Source organism: Camelus bactrianus, chromosome 6 (assembly GCF_048773025.1).
Source record: "Camelus bactrianus isolate YW-2024 breed Bactrian camel chromosome 6, ASM4877302v1, whole genome shotgun sequence".
Classification (NCBI taxonomy): Eukaryota; Metazoa; Chordata; class Mammalia; order Artiodactyla; family Camelidae; genus Camelus; species Camelus bactrianus.
In genome coordinates this window covers 24564592-24579951 of record NC_133544.1, presented here as the reverse complement: position 1 = coordinate 24579951, position 15360 = coordinate 24564592, and the positions used below count along the sequence as shown (strand labels likewise).

Here is a 15360-nt window from a genome sequence, read left to right as displayed (position 1 = left end):
ATTGGCTCAGGCAGGTGGAGGGGGCGGGAGGAGGCAGCGAGGGGCGTGACCCTGCCTTCTCCCGAATTGGAGTTTTATATCGCAGAGCGGAAGCCGGCCTCCCCTGCCCCGGAAGTGCAAGCCCTGAGGTCGTGCAGGTGTGGATTCCGCCGGGAAGGCGGCTTCTTTCGTGATGCCAGGGGCTGCGGCCAAGGGCTCGGAGCTTTCCGAGAGGATCGAGAGTTTTGTGGAGGCACTGAAGCGGGGAGGTGAGCGGCACAGCTCTGAGGACATGGCCCGGGAAACCCTGGGGCTGCTGCGCCGGATCATCACGGACCACCGCTGGAGCAACGCAGGTGAGGCAGGCCTAGCTCCATCGCCTCCCTCGCCGCTTTCCGTTCTCGATCCCCAGGCGGAAAGTCGCTCAGGGCCCACTGCGCGTTTGCCCCGCTCACCCTCTCTCTTTGGACGGCAGGGGAACTGATGGAACTGATCCGTAGAGAGGGCCGGAGGATGACGGCCGCGCAGCCCTCAGAGACCACAGTGGGCAACATGGTGCGGAGAGTGCTCAGGATCATCCGGGAAGAGTATGGCAGGTCAGGCCCACGTCCTGGGCCCGGGGTTGGACTCACTGACGATTTTTGCACAGGCCCCTCTGTTTGGAACTTTTATGGGACCTGAGCAGCTGTTGTTACCTCAATGACCACCTCTCTTACCCACCTCCCTCTTTGGGTCTTGTTGCCTCCATAGACTCCACGGACGCATTGACGAAAGTGATCAGCAGGAGTCCCTGCACAAACTCTTGACATCCGGAGGCCTGAGCGAGGATTTCCGCTCTCATTATGCTCAACTCCAGTCCAACATCATTGAGGCAATTAATGAGCTGCTTGTGGAACTGGGTGAGTCCTGATCCCTAGGGGGACAGGACAGGTTGCAGGCAGCTGAGGGAAAAGAAGACCCAGGAAGTTACTCATTAGCAGAGATGGGAGATAACCAGTCCTCTGTTTCTCAAGGGTTTGCCCTCCATCCTGATTAGGAAGGGTTGAAACAGGTGGCTGGACTAAGATAACCCTCTCCACATTTCCTTACAGACCAACCCTTTTTAGATTGTAAACTCACTGTGTCAGAGACTCTGGGAAGAGCTTTATTTTTATTTTAAAGGAGGTGAACCCCCTACAACTACAACTGATGGACCCTCCTTCACTAAACATCTTGAATTTTTATACACACACACATATACACATACACACACACATACACAGGCCGTCTCCATCCCCCTTGTCTTTGTGACCCAGGAGACCTGCAGATACTCATTACAGTCAGAGTTCCCAGGAGAGAAAGAAGCTAGATCTGTCTGTGCACTGAGCTGCGACTTCCAAATTCATCCCCTATTTATTCCATGGCCTCCCTCTCAGGTGGAGGTGTGTGGCCACCTTTTGGAGGAGGAGTTCTTTTAGGGAGAGACTCTGTTTACCCTACTCTCAGAACTTCAGGATTTCCCAAATTGGACCATTTCTTGCCTGAATACATTGTCTTCAAAAGTTGTAAGGAGCTAAGGGCAAGGGTGATGGAAGTAAGTTGATGAGTTGGGGTATTGCTGGGCAAAAGAGCAGGCTAAGAACTTGGGAGGCAGAAGGTCCCAGGGAAGTGGAGCTTTCACATTAAGTCCATTTACCCTGTGTTACGAGGATCTGTTTGGTGGGCAGTCTGTGTGAAGGGCACATGTTCTGTCATGACTGTCTGTGTTGTAGCACGGTGTTTCATATTTTCCTTGCAAAATTGGCTTCTTGCAGAAGGGACAACAGAGAACATTGCAGCCCAGGCCCTGGAGCACATCCACTCCAATGAGGTGATCATGACCATTGGCTTCTCCCGAACAGTAGAGGCCTTCCTCAAAGAGGCTGCCCGAAAGAGGAAATTTCACGTCATTGTGGCAGAGTGTGCTCCTTTCTGTCAGGTACAGAGACTGCTAGAGTTACTACGATAATTTCAAATGCAGAGGGAGTAAAGGAGGGATAGGTGGATTCTGTGCCATCACTGAATTGATAAGACACATTGAGAAGATAGAGTAAAACATAAAGAGAATTTTCAAGTTGTTCATCCTGTGAACATTCTTAAGCCTTGATTTGGAAAGTTGGATGAACTGCTAGGTTCAAGGAAAAATAAATATTAGTTCTTTTAGGAATCAAAATAGGGTAAATTACCTTGAGGATGACTGGTGCTTGGTCTGACCTCATTCAAACTTTAAGTAAATAATAGGTCTCAAAAAAGAAAATATGTAAGAATGCAGGATGTAAGTGAAATAATGAGCCAGGAGCTATCTTGTCATCTCTGCCTGATGACACAAGCAAGTCATATTTCCAGTTTTGTGGCTTTTCTAGTGCTACTATGGAGTAATAAACATTTATTAGCTTCTGCTGGGCTTCCTGCCATTTACCAGAGAATACCGACCAAGTGAGTTAGTTATTTCTTGGAAATTGTGTGTTGGATATGCCCAGTATCACAGAATCCATCAGATCCAGTTACATTTGAGAGATCTTTCACTTCCTGACTCATTCTCCCAGCATCAGCCTTTCTCTCCTGTTGCAGGGTCATGAGATGGCCGTCAATTTGTCCAAGGCAGGTATTGAGACAACTGTCATGACTGATGCTGCCATTTTTGCTGTTATGTCGAGAGTCAACAAGGTGGGTGTATTTGGGGTCATGTTGAATTCATGAAGATTATACTTTTAAACTATTGATTCCCTCCCACCGCTGCCAGCCCATAAATATCCCTGAAAGGAAAAGAAAGTTTCTAACACCATTTGAAAATACATACTTGGGCCTTTTTAGTCTATTAACTGATTTTTCCCCCTTTATCTGTATCATTGTTCCTGACTTGGAGGAGCCTCTTTTTGGTTAAAGCATTGAAAAGAATGAAGTGGGACTAAGCTAAGTGTGTCAGCTGCTAGAGGTCAGGTGGAGCTTGGCAGTGGTGGATGGTGACTAAGAAAGCTCCTCACTTCTCAGGAGGTGTGACAGCGAGATTTCCAGGAAAGACAGGGCTAAGAGCAATAGGTACTGCAGTTTTCCGTCTTACTACATTCATTCTTTCCTTGAGAATCCACTTTTATGCTTGAACTTGTGTTCTGAGCCTAGAATTCCTTTCCCTCTACTGGTATGTGACCCTCACAATGCCAAGACTGAGGTCTGAGCATTCAGACTCTTGTGCCCAATGGCCTGTTTAAGGTACTGTTCCCAGAAGTCTCACCTTTTTCTTCCTGTCCCACAGGTGATCATTGGCACAAAGACTATCCTGGCCAACGGTGCACTGAGAGCTGTGGCAGGAACTCATACTCTAGCTCTGGCAGCAAAACACCACTCCACCCCACTCATTGTCTGTGCACCTATGTTCAAGCTTTCCCCACAGGTACGTCTGTCTGTCTCTAGCTGGTCTCTAGTCTGTCTCTAGCCCACAAATGGGAGTCAGAATATAGGCTTGAACTCTGGGCCTTCTACCTTCTCGCTCTGGGGCTTCTCTTTATCTGCATTTACTCAATGGATTAGATCACAGAAATGTCTTGATCCAAGAAAAGCCATTGATAATTCCACCCTGTCAGCTTCAGGGAGTCAGAACTGGAAGGTCAGGACAGTATGTAGTTGGAGAAGGCCCTTTGTTTCCATTGCCACCACTCCCTGCCCCCTCAATCGTTTCTGAAAATGCCAAGGAAGTTGAAACTGGGAACATAGAATTGGTTTTATTTGTCATAGTTTCGGAGACTGTCCTCTGTAGCCTGAATGCAAGCAGTTACTGAGTGAAGAGCCATTTCACCAGTGATAGAAACTATTTGCTTTGAAAATATCACCCTATCTGTAGGTGTCTCCTTTTTTAAAAATTGAGGTGAAATTCACATAACACAATCATTTAAAAATGTACAGTTCAGTGGCATTTACTGCATTCACAGCATTGTGCAACTACCACTCTCTAGTTTCCAAACTTGTTCATCATCCCAGAAAAACATTCTGTACCCATTAAGAAATCACTTCCTATTCCCCTTTCTCCCATCTCCTAGTAATCAGTAATCTGCTTTCTGTATCTATGGATTTGCTTATTTTTGGTATTTCATATGAAAGGAATCATATAATATGCACCTTTTTGTTTCTGACTTCTTTCACTTAGCACAGTACTTGATTCCTTTTTATGGCTGAATAACATTCCATTGTATGGGTATACCACAATTAATTTATCCACTCATCTGTTGATGAGTATCTGGGTTATTTCTGCCTTTTGGCTTTTGTGAATAATGCTGCTGCAAATCTTTGGGTACAAGTGCCTATGGCCATTTGTTTTTTATTTCTCTTGGGTATATACCCAGAAGTGGAATTGCCAGATTTCCATTTTTTTCTTCTAATTTTTTCTTTTCCAGTTCCCTAATGAAGAAGATTCATTTCACAAGTTCGTGGCTCCTGAAGAAGTCCTGCCTTTCACAGAAGGTACAGAAGTTGCTTGAATGTATGTGTGCACATGCCTTGTGTGCTGTTTGGTTTGTGTGTGTGTGTGTGTGTGTGTGTGGTTTTGTGTATGTGTGTTTTTGTATGTATGTGGTCTTTTGGTTTTTGGTTTTGATGGTCAATGAGATTGAATGTTATCAGTTTGTGTTTTTTAATACTACTTCTTGTGGGGACTCTTCTCTTTAGCAGTTTAAAGTGCTTGAGGACCTGATCTAAGCCATGTTCACTTTCTTATGAGACTAATATATTTTAGCTGCATTGACTGGATTTGACTTTGCAGGTTGTTTGAGACACAGGCAATGACTCAGTGGGAAAATGTACTTGTTTTCAGTTGTTGCAGGGAGTCATTTAAGCAGGCTCTGAAATATTCTTACTCATGAAACTTGTCTGTATCCTTTTGTGTGTGGGGGTCCTTTTCTCTGACTTCCAAAGGCAGCAGCTTTGCTCAGTGAGCCTGCTGCCTCTTCAGCAGTTAGTATGGTCTTCAACACCCTCTGGGAGCAGTACTCCGGGTGCTGATTCTTCTTGGAAGTTGAGTAACTTCACCATTTATTCAAACATTCATTCTTTTCAAGAAATGTTTATGACTATTGAGCACCCACTGTGAGTCCAGCACTATTCTAGGCACTAGGGATGTAACAGTGAACAACACAGACAGGCCCTGCTCCCCCAGAATTTACGTTATGTTGCAAAAGATAGACCAGAATATGTCAGATCATGGGATGTTTTAGGAAGAAAATGAATATGGATGATGTGATGGAAAGTGACTAGGGGGCTACTGTGGACTGGGGAAGGATCTTAATGAGATGATGTTTCAGTTGAGTCCTTTAGGAATGGAGCCTGCCATGTGAAGATAGAATTTTCCAGGCATTGGTACAAAGGGCCTGAGTTAGGTACATGCTTAACCAGTTGCACAAAGATGGCCATGTGGCTGGAGAGCAGTGTGCAAGCAGGAGAGTGGTACGAGTTACAATTATTGTAGGGCGGTGGGGAGGGGCCAGATCTTGATGGTTGCAATCCCAAATTTGAATTTTATTCTAAGGGCAGTGGAAAGGCCCTTAGAATAAAATTGGAGCATTATAAGCATAGGGCATATCACGGTCTGAAGTCATCTCTTCTGGTTTGCATTTTGCTGCACCTACCCTGCCTTAGGGTAGTGAGTATCCCTGCATTACTGAGCCTAGAATCTATATGATACTTATTATGGAGCAGAGTCCTCAGTTTATCTTTAGCTCATGTGATTGCCTTTCAGGGGACATTTTGGAGAAGGTCAGTGTTCATTGCCCTGTGTTTGACTACGTCCCCCCAGAGCTCATTACCCTCTTTATCTCCAACATCGGTGGGAATGCACCTTCCTACATATACCGCCTGATGAGCGAACTCTACCATCCTGACGATCATGTCCTATGACCACCACCCATCCTAAGCAGGAGCTGCTTAGGCAAACAGAACGGAGAGAGGACTTCAGTGCTATGGCCGAAACACATCTTCTTTGTAATGGGGACGTGAACTGGAGTTAGCCCAAGAAAACCTGAAACTGTTTACTGCCACTTGAGTCCTCCCATAACAAGGATGCACATCCAGGAATGTTTTTTGCTTTTTGGGTCTTAACAGAGCATCAGGGCTTGATCTGTTGTTTTGGAGCCTCTTAATCATTATGGGGTGTCTGTTTCAGGAACTTAAATTTTCTGGTTCAGTGGTGTGTTCATCACACCACTGAAGACCTGTTTTTGCTCAGAAATGACTATCGCACCTTTTCCGAAGCTGTGCCAATAAAAGCTGCTCGAAGGTTCCTGGGTTAGTTTGTTTATTGTTCTGCTCTGACCGAACTGCCTGAAATGGCAGCAGCAGAGTCCTTTGGTGTATTCATGGAGGGCAGTAATTAGAGGTAACAGCCGAAGACAGAAATGCAGATGAAAGTATTTACAGTTTCCTTTCTAATTCACTGGAAGTGGTCCCAAACAACTTATTAATAATCTAAGACAGTGCTTCCAAAATCACTGATCATCCAAATCATCTGGGAGCTTAAAAAAATACTGTCTTGGGCTCCATCCCAGACCTACAGCATCTAATCTCTGGGGAGGCACCTAAGAATCTGCTTAAAGCATCCCAGAAAAGAACCCACTCATGTACTGTGAATAGGATTGTAAATTCATGCAGCCTTTTCCAGGGCAGTTTTGAACCTGCACATCTAGAAGTATTTTTCCAAGCACATGAAGACACAGACAAGAATGTCCACTGTAGCAGCTGTAATGTCATGGCCTAAGTGTCCAGCAACATAGCGTTTTGTGTTCTGTTAAAAACAAGAAAGGGTTTTAAATAAGTATGATGTACGGTGGAACATTATGTATACACTGCAACAGAGGTTTCCAAAGGTGGCTTGAGGGCAATGTGTCTGGATTGAAGACATTTTGGCTGGTTCATCTAGTATTTAATTTGAATTAGTTGCCAACATTTAAAAATCTGGAGATTGCACACTAAACAAATTCACATTTCTTGCTTCTCTTGAAAACTTGGAAAATTTGGTGACTCTGAGCCCACATTCTCAAATGGCAGCAGTTGGCTCTAGTTGGATAGCTTTTAATTCCATTATGTGGAAAACCTTCAGTTTTCTTCAGTTCTACCAAGGTCCATGGAATTCATTTATGTTGTCTGCCTAACCCGCGTAGGCATCTGAGTTGTGCCCCTTGTGTTAATGAACGGATAGGGCTGTAAGCAAGTCTACTTTATATTTTCTTAACCAAAAACCAAGCTGGAGAGCAATATGCATGATATGACCCTTACTTCATTAAAACCAAACAAAATATGTGCATGCATAGGATAAAAGTGGAAGAACACCACCAAACAGTGGCAAGCAGGAGGACTTCTAATTTTATTTAGTGTGTTTGTATATTGTTTCCATTTTTTACAACGGGTACTACTTTAGTAATTATGTTTTCAAAAAGTCTCCCCAGGTAGTCCAGATGATCTGGCATGTTTGGGAAGTTTGGTCCAAAGCAGAGGTCCAAGGCGGACCCAAGTGTGTAGGGGAATCCTCTGGGATGTCATCACAAAGTTGGCTGCCTCCTGCACCTGTGTCTCTGAGGTAGAGGGAGGAAGCAGTAGGAATCTGCACGTTTAACAAGCATCCAAAGGGATTTTAACAGGTGATTTGGTAAACTGTTTTTACCAAATATGTTTTGGTAAGCACTGGCCAGAGTTGGGTTATGAGGGAAAGGCCTCTATTCTCTGATACGTACATGACATGGACAGATCTTTGCTTAAGACTCTTGCCTTCCCTGATCGGGGCAGCGGGGCGGGGGTAGAGGGTGGGGAATAAGACTGACCTAAAAACTCTGACTCAGGAAGAGCCTGACTCACTCAGGTCTCCATCTGTCAATTATTTCTTAAAGCATCCAAGACCGCAAGCCTTCTTAAGTGGCTTAAGCTACCAATTTCGAGAGTTTCCTCCTCTGAAGGCACCAATTCTAACAGCAGTTCACTTGGGTACAGTCGTGGTCTGGAGTAAGAGCAGCAGTGAGTCCAGGATCTTAAATCTGTTTCTGTCTCCAGAAATGCTTTATGATACTTGTCCTTTGTGCATTTTAGTCTCTGGGTTTAAAATTAGTATCAACATCCTTCCCAGGCTTAACTGAGATGGACTAAGGTTACGAGAGCAGAGGCTCTTTCTCTGGTCAACTCACAGTGTCTAGAACAGAACTGCACAAATGCATATTCTTTAGAATCTTTAGGACCTCAATCAAGTAAATCCCACAAATGCCTAGTTTTTCTATTTATATGCCTCGGTTTTCTATTTCCCTCTCTCCCTTTTCCTATTTGAGGAAGAGTAAATAATTGGAAAGGAAGAACCTGATCTGATCAGGGAGAAGCTGAGGAGTTTGTGTCAATTTACAACCTGTCAGCCTTTGGGTTGCCTCCCACCCCTGCCTTTGCAGGAGAACCCAGAAGCTCATTAAAAAACTGTTGTAGCTTGGAGAGAATTAAAAGAGGATTCCATGGATATGAAAGTCTTGCTGAATATGCTAAATAAACCAAGTTAGATCACTTACTCAATACAGTTTGTAAAGACACTTTTTCCCACGGTTTATATCTTTGAGTTTGGACGGAGGGCAGGAAAGGCACAGTTCTTGGAACTCAAATAAGGAACAGGAATTCCTAATTTAGCCTCATAAGAGAAGTCTCTGAAAAATAGTCTACCAAGAAAAACTTAAGTGTAAAGTGATACCTCAGAGAAAGAAGTCCTGGTACTCATAAGATCACAAGTTTCACAGATGTGCTTCAAAACCTACTCCCCCATCAGCAAGGACACCTGCTCAACAAGAGCAACATTCTCCTAACATCAGCAAGACAACTCCTTAAAAGATAACATTCCTTCTTGATCTTGTAAGGGGTCACATGACCTGCCAGGATGATGCTTAGATCTGGATTATGTAAACTGTCAATTATACATCATTTGATGAACGGCCCTCTGTGTCCTATAGCTGTGTCATGTAACTGTCTTGATTCCTAACTGGTGGAACAGTTCTCAGAGCTTTCTGAAATGCTCTTCCTGTGTTATAATCCTCAAATTTGGCTTGAATAAAAATTTTCCATTTCTTTCTTAAAAAAAAAAAAATGAAGGCTGCCTGTCACACCGTTCCACCATGGAGCGCCATGACTCTGTAACGCCACATACGTAGAACTCAGTACATCAGAACTGTTTTGCCGTAAGATAGTACCAGATGGTGATGTGATTACTGTAAAGACCACATACCGTCCACCTGTTCTCCCAAAAACTCCCTCTGCAGACACACACCTAGTTAACACAAAGGAGCTATTTTGAAATGTGATTTGGAAGTGTTTTTATATCTGGCCTACCCTTCTTTGAATTATTCTTTCATCCACCAAACAGTTGTGCAATGGCTAAGCAATTACCATTAATAAAGAGCTATAATCTAAGCTTTCAGTCTTAACGCATAACGGAGGGCTGCCTTGAAGCCTAACCACACTTGAACTACTGATCGCCTGATGTTTATATTAAATACTGTGCTGAGGAGGAGGAGCCTTTCAGTGGTGTTTTTACAGGCAAGCTAGTGACATTTAGAATTAAGGCCTGCCTCGAGAAGGAAGCTACTTAAAAACTTGACGAGATTCCCAAGATCCATAATTTATATGTAAAATTATACAATTAACTACTATAAAAGAGAGGTGATGAAGTACTTAAGTAATGATAAACTAATAACTAATAGCAGTAGCTAACTCTAAACTACATTAAAAACTTTTTTTTTAAAGCATGATTGGACGCACCTTGCTTTTGAAGTAAATAAGAGCAAGTTGTTTAGTCAGGCAAGTTGTACAGATAAAGTCCGGCCGAATCTTGCTTCTTCACACCACTGCTTGAGTCATGGTAGCTTAGTGGCTTGATAGATTCCAACGTGTAAGACACACAGATTCCCACAGGCTTTGATCGAGTTGCCTGAACTTTATCGTATGTGTCTGGGTAATACTGAGTGCTCTGTGACACACGGGCATGGGGTGAAAATGATCCAAGGGCTTGAAAAATCCTAAGCCACACGATAACTTCTTTTTTCTTTACATCTTCCTACAATTTCTGCTGCAATACGTTTAGAAAGGACTCACTCAATGTTACTGAGTGATAATAAATGAATAAATGGAGGCATAGAAGGAAGGAAGGGTTTATTTGGTGCAGATTATCCAGATTTTTGGTTTCCCAGGCCTCCTTCTTTTCTCTTCTGAGCTCACCTTTTTGCCATCTCACTGTTGAGGAGCCACTTCGGCGGTGAAGGGGTGAAAATAGGCAAGGTATTCAGTGGCACACACACCAGTCAGTTCTCATTGGTAGCCAGCTTTTGGAAAGGGTTTTGAAGGAATGAGGTGCACTTCAGTGGAAAACAGGGCAAGAGAGTCCGGTTCTTTGTGCCGGAAACTGCCCCTCCCTCCTTTCAGGTGTGCGGTCACTGGCTCCCACCTGAAGCTTCGGCTGAGCCTGGTTGTCAGTGCTGTCTGGGGACTGATAGGCTGTCTGTTCTCACTTGGCTTGGCTCCCTCAGCCCCTACATATTGGCCTTAGGCCCCCTCCTACTCTGCTTGTTTTCGATGCCTTGTTCTTTTCACTGTTAGGCCCAGATCCCAGCTGTTCACTTCTGTCTGACTTCTGCCTTGCTCTGATGTCTGATTGCTAGACCCTCTCCATTCTCAGCTACTCATGGAGTACCAGATCCACGGCTAGGACCTGGACCTTGCCCTAGTCCCCTCCCCGGCCTCTCCTTTCCTTCTGGCCTACACTCTGTTTTGCCTTAAGCTTTTCTGATCCTAGCTCCTATTGCCATCTATAGTCTTAATTCTGATAGTAGAATTATCTCCTTTTATTTCAGTAATAAAGACTTACCTGTAACTCAATGATCCCTAACCTAGAGGAAGTTACCAGAATCTATCATCAGTTTCCTTATATCTCTCCCCAACTGAAGCTAGGCTCTTTGAAGGTATGCACCTTTATTTCTCAATAAAGTTCTGAGAAATGTTACTATTAAAGGAATTCTCAAGAATGGTTTCATTGCACGTCTCATCTCTCAAGTTACACTCTGAAGTTAACGAAGCCTCTACCAACCAGAATCAAAGAAAGTTAAGCAACTGAGTTTACAAATGGGTAAATCTATAATAAATTAAAAATATATACAGCAGTGTAGAGTAGTAACGGGAAGGAGGGTGCAATGTGAAGTCACACAGGCCTGGGTCTGAATTCTGGCTCTTAGCAAACCAGTTAACATCTCTGAGGCTTAGTAGTCTCATTGCAAGAGAGCTACTAGCTTCCTAAGAGAACTGTTGTAAGGCTTAGAAATAATGTATATACAAAGCATTTGATGTATAATGCCCTCAATAAATGGTAATTATTATTCTTGTTCTTGCAGCCAGAAAACTTGGATACCACTCTCTGCTTTACTTCATAGCTGTGTGATCTTAGACAAGTCTCTTAATATTTTTCAGCCTTAGTTTCCCACTTTGTAAAACAGGGAAAATATATAAGAATATCACCTTATCTCATGGGTTGCCAAGAAATTCAAATATGGTAGGAAAAATTATTTGTAAACCTTAAAACACCACATAAGTGTTAATGATTACCATCAAGTGTTGAAAAACTAAATCTGTCTTTTCTCTTATGGCACCTGAGTTAAAAAACAAAACAGAACAAAACAAAATCCTAACAGGTAATAAAAGTAAAGTTAGATATTTGTGGCTAACTGGTTGGTTTTAGGCTGATGCAAGCTACTGAGTTTATAAATTATTAATATAGGATAATTCTCAGGGTGGGTGGGGAAGATAGGATAATTCTATCTTGCATTGCTAAAATCAGGATGGCCAGGAAGATTGGTTACACGATTTTTGAAGAACTTTTCCTAATCCTCTGCTCTGAGACACAGGGGTTTGGGATTATAGCAAAACCTTGTGAAATCACACCCCATCATCTTAATAGAAGAGGTATCATAACACTTTTTTTTTAATTGAAGTATAGTTGATTTATAATATTGTGTTATTCTTTTTCATTATAGATTGTTACGAGATATTGAATATGGTTCCCTGTGCTATACAGTAGGTCCTTGTAGTTTATCTATCCTGTACATAGTAGTTTGTATCTGCTAATCCCAAACTCCTAATTTATCCCTCCCCCACCCTTTTCCTCTTTGGCAACCATAAATTTATTTTCTATGTCTGAGCCTCTTTCTGTTTTGTAAATAAGTTCATTTGTGTCATTTTTTTGGATTCCCCATATAAGTGATACCATATGATGTCTTTTTCTGTCTGACTTACTTCATTTAATATGATAATCTCTAGGTCCATCCATGTTGCTGCAAATGGCATTATTTGATTATTTTTATGGCCGAGTAGTATTCCATTGTATAAATAAACCACAACTTCTTTATCCAGTCATCTGTTGATAGACATTTAGGTTGTTTCCTTGTCTTGGCTATTGTAAATAGTGCTGCTATGAACATTGGGGTGCAGGTATCTTTTTGAACTGGAGTTTCCTCAAGATACATGCCCAGGAGTGGGATTGCTGGATCACCATATGGTAACTCTACTTTTAATTCTTTAAGGAATCTCCATACTGTTTTCCATAGTGGCTGCACCAAATTACATTCCCACCGCCAGTGTAGGAATGTTCCCTTTTCTCCGCATCCTCTCTAGCATTTATTATTTGTAGATTTTTTTAATGATGGCCATTCTAACTGGTGTGAGGTGATATATCTTTGTAGTTTTGATTTGCATTTCTCTGATAATTAGTGATATTGAGCATCTTTTCATGTGCCTACTGACCTGTATGTCTTCAGTGGAGAAATGTCTGCCCATTTTTTGATTAGATTGTTTGTTTTTTTTTGTTATTGACTTGTATGAGCTATTTGTATATTCTGCAAGTTAAGTCTTTGTCAGTCATGTCATTTGCAAATATTTTCTCCCAGTCCGTAGGTTGTCTTTTTTGCTTTAATTATGGTTTCCTTTGCTGTGCAAAAGCTTGTAAGTTTAATTAGGTCCCATTTGTTTATTTTTGCTTTTATTTCTATTGCCTGGGTAGACTGACCGAGGAAGACACTGCTACAATTTATGTCAGAGAATGTTTTGCCTATGTTCTCTTCTGGGAGATTTATGGTGTCCTTCCTTATGTTTAAGTCTTTAAGCCATTTTGAGTTTATTTTTATGTACTGTGTGAGAGAGTGTTCCAACTTCATTGATTTACATGCGGCTGTCTAGCTTTCCCAACACCACTTGCTGAAGAGACAGTCTTCTCCATTGTATATTCTTGGCTCCTTTGTCAAAGATTAATTGATTGTAGGTGTGTGGATTTATTTCTGGGCTGTCTATTCTGTTCTGTTGATCCATATGTCTGTTTTTGTGCCAATATCATGCTGTTTTGATTACTGTAGCTTTTTGTAGTATTGTCTAAAGTTTGGGAGGGTTATGCCTCCAGCTTAGTTTTTTTCTTCAGTATTGCCTTGGCAATTCTGAGTCTTTTGTGATTCCATTTAGGTTTTAGGATTATTTGTTCTAGTTCTGTGAAAAAATGTCCTGGGTAATTTGATATGGATCACGTTAAATCTGTAGATTGCTTTGGGTAGTATGGCCGTTTTAACAATATTACTTCCTCCAGTTCAAGATCATGGGATATCTTTCCATTTCTTTAAATCATCTTTAATTTCCTTTATCAATGTTTTACAATTCTCAGCAAATAAATCTTTTACCTCCTTGGTCAGGTCCTAAGTTTTTTTTTTTTTGATGCAACTTTAAGGGATTGTTTTTTAACTTTCCTTTTCTGATACTTCATTGTTAGGTAACACTTTTTTAAAATCCCCCAAATTGGTCTGACCTAAAAAGATTTGTAAAACTCTCAGGACAGCTGGCCTCTATGTAGCTCTGGAGAGTGGAGGCAGAGGTCCAGAGGCCACGGCACCCCACTGGGCCTGGAGGCAGAGCCCCTGAAAACACCCTCCTTTTTAAGGTCATATCTTCCAGTCTATGAAACCATTTATATGTATTTAGGAGAATAAAGGCCACTTTTAGACAGTGGTGCCTATTCTTCAGGGCTCCAATTACGTAATTCTACAAGGATCCCCTTGAAAACTGACGAAGGCTTTCCCTGAACCTTCTGTGAGGCACATGCTAGTGAATGTACTACTTCATTGCTCCTGTAAGACTCACTTCAGGGCTGCTGGCATACAAACTTTTTCTCCCACAGCACAAATTTGTTTCCTGTATTGAAAAACGAAGAAAATCATTCCATCTGATGCAAAGGCCAGCGTGAGCAGGCTGGTCGGGAAATACAAAAGTGGAAATTCTCATTGCAACATCTTTCTCATTGTATGACATCCCAGTTGCAATAAACATTACCAGCTGTTTTTTTTGCTTTTATTTTTCTTTTGTAGGGCTTTCGTCTATTGAGGCTAATTAACCAGAAATCAAGTCATCTGAAAAGGTGGGAGGGATACATATTAAGAGTGGTATAACAAGCACTTGCAGAAAGATCAGTCCTGGTCCCAAATGAAATTATGAGGCCATTAGATAGGCATACTGTATTAAAAACAAGATATAATTTGAAAGGGACCAAATAACACTTGTCCCCTGAAAAAATGCAAAGCACATACCTGATTAGATTGAAAGAATAAATGCTGCCTTTTGATATGAAAATTGCTTTCATATAAAGAGATACTTAACAAATTTTTTTATTGAAGTGTACTTGATATACAATGTTAGTTTCAGGTGTATGGCAAATTGGTGGTTCAACTATACATACACATACATATATTTTTTTTTCATATTCTTTTCCATTATAGCTTATTACAAGAAATTGAATATAATTCCCTGTGCTATACAGTAGGTCCTTTTTGTTTTATCTATTTTATATATAATAGTATGTAACTGTTTTCCCTTTGGGTAACCATAGTTTATTTTCTATGTCCACTAGTCTATTTTTGGTATGTAAATAAAACTTGTATCTTTTTTTAGATTCCACATATAAGTAATATCATATGATATTTGTCTTTCTCTGACTTACTTCACTTAATATGATAATCTCTAGGTCCATCCATGTTGCTGCAAATGGCATTATTTCACTCTTTTTTTGACTGAGTAATATTCCATTATATATGTATACCACATCTTTATCCATTCATCTGTCAATGGACATTTAGGTTGTTTCCATGTTTTGGCTATTGTAAATAGTGCTGCTATGAACATTGGGGTGCATGTGTCTTTTGGAATTATATTTTTTTCCAGATATAACCCAGGAATGGGATTGCTGGGTCACATGGGAAGTCTATTTTTAGTTTTTTAAGCAACCTCCATACTGTCCTCCATAGTGGTTGCACCAATTTACATTCCCACCAACAGTTCAGGAGGCTT

General features: G+C 41.6%; 1 protein-coding gene across 10 annotated transcripts; it reads left to right on the top strand.

Moving 5' to 3' along the window:
* The first annotated feature begins 87 nt into the window (after positions 1-87).
* On the top strand, positions 88-14370 carry EIF2B2 (eukaryotic translation initiation factor 2B subunit beta). Of its 10 annotated transcripts, none has more exons than XR_012507453.1 (10): positions 88-335; positions 455-575; positions 730-878; positions 1773-1936; positions 2569-2664; positions 3251-3388; positions 4386-4452; positions 11003-11116; positions 12018-12057; positions 14198-14370. XR_012507453.1 is itself a non-coding variant. In XM_045523082.2 (8 exons), exons 1-8 carry the CDS (start codon positions 173-175, stop codon positions 11053-11055), a joined length of 951 nt encoding a protein of 316 aa, XP_045379038.2. In that variant the 5' UTR covers positions 88-172; the 3' UTR covers positions 11056-14370. The 10 variants fall into 10 exon arrangements, 3 of the variants coding, with proteins under 3 accessions (XP_045379038.2, XP_045379033.2, XP_010961256.2); XR_012507457.1 differs by lacking the exon at positions 11003-11116 and adding an exon at positions 10845-10952 and having other exon boundaries at positions 89-335; XR_012507455.1 differs by adding an exon at positions 10845-10952 and having other exon boundaries at positions 89-335; positions 11045-11116; positions 12018-14370.
* Positions 14371-15360: the final 990 nt, after the last annotated feature.

Bases quoted from the DNA above. Each gene is read 5' to 3' on its own strand.
- EIF2B2 (XM_010962954.3), top strand. From the start codon at position 173: ATGCCAGGGGCTGCGGCCAAGGGCTCGGAGCTTTCCGAGAGGATCGAG. The intron at 336-454 runs GTGAGGCAGGCC...TTTGGACGGCAG, and splicing joins CCACCGCTGGAGCAACGCAG to GGGAACTGATGGAACTGATC. The intron at 4,453-5,722 runs GTACAGAAGTTG...ATTGCCTTTCAG, and splicing joins AGTCCTGCCTTTCACAGAAG to GGGACATTTTGGAGAAGGTC.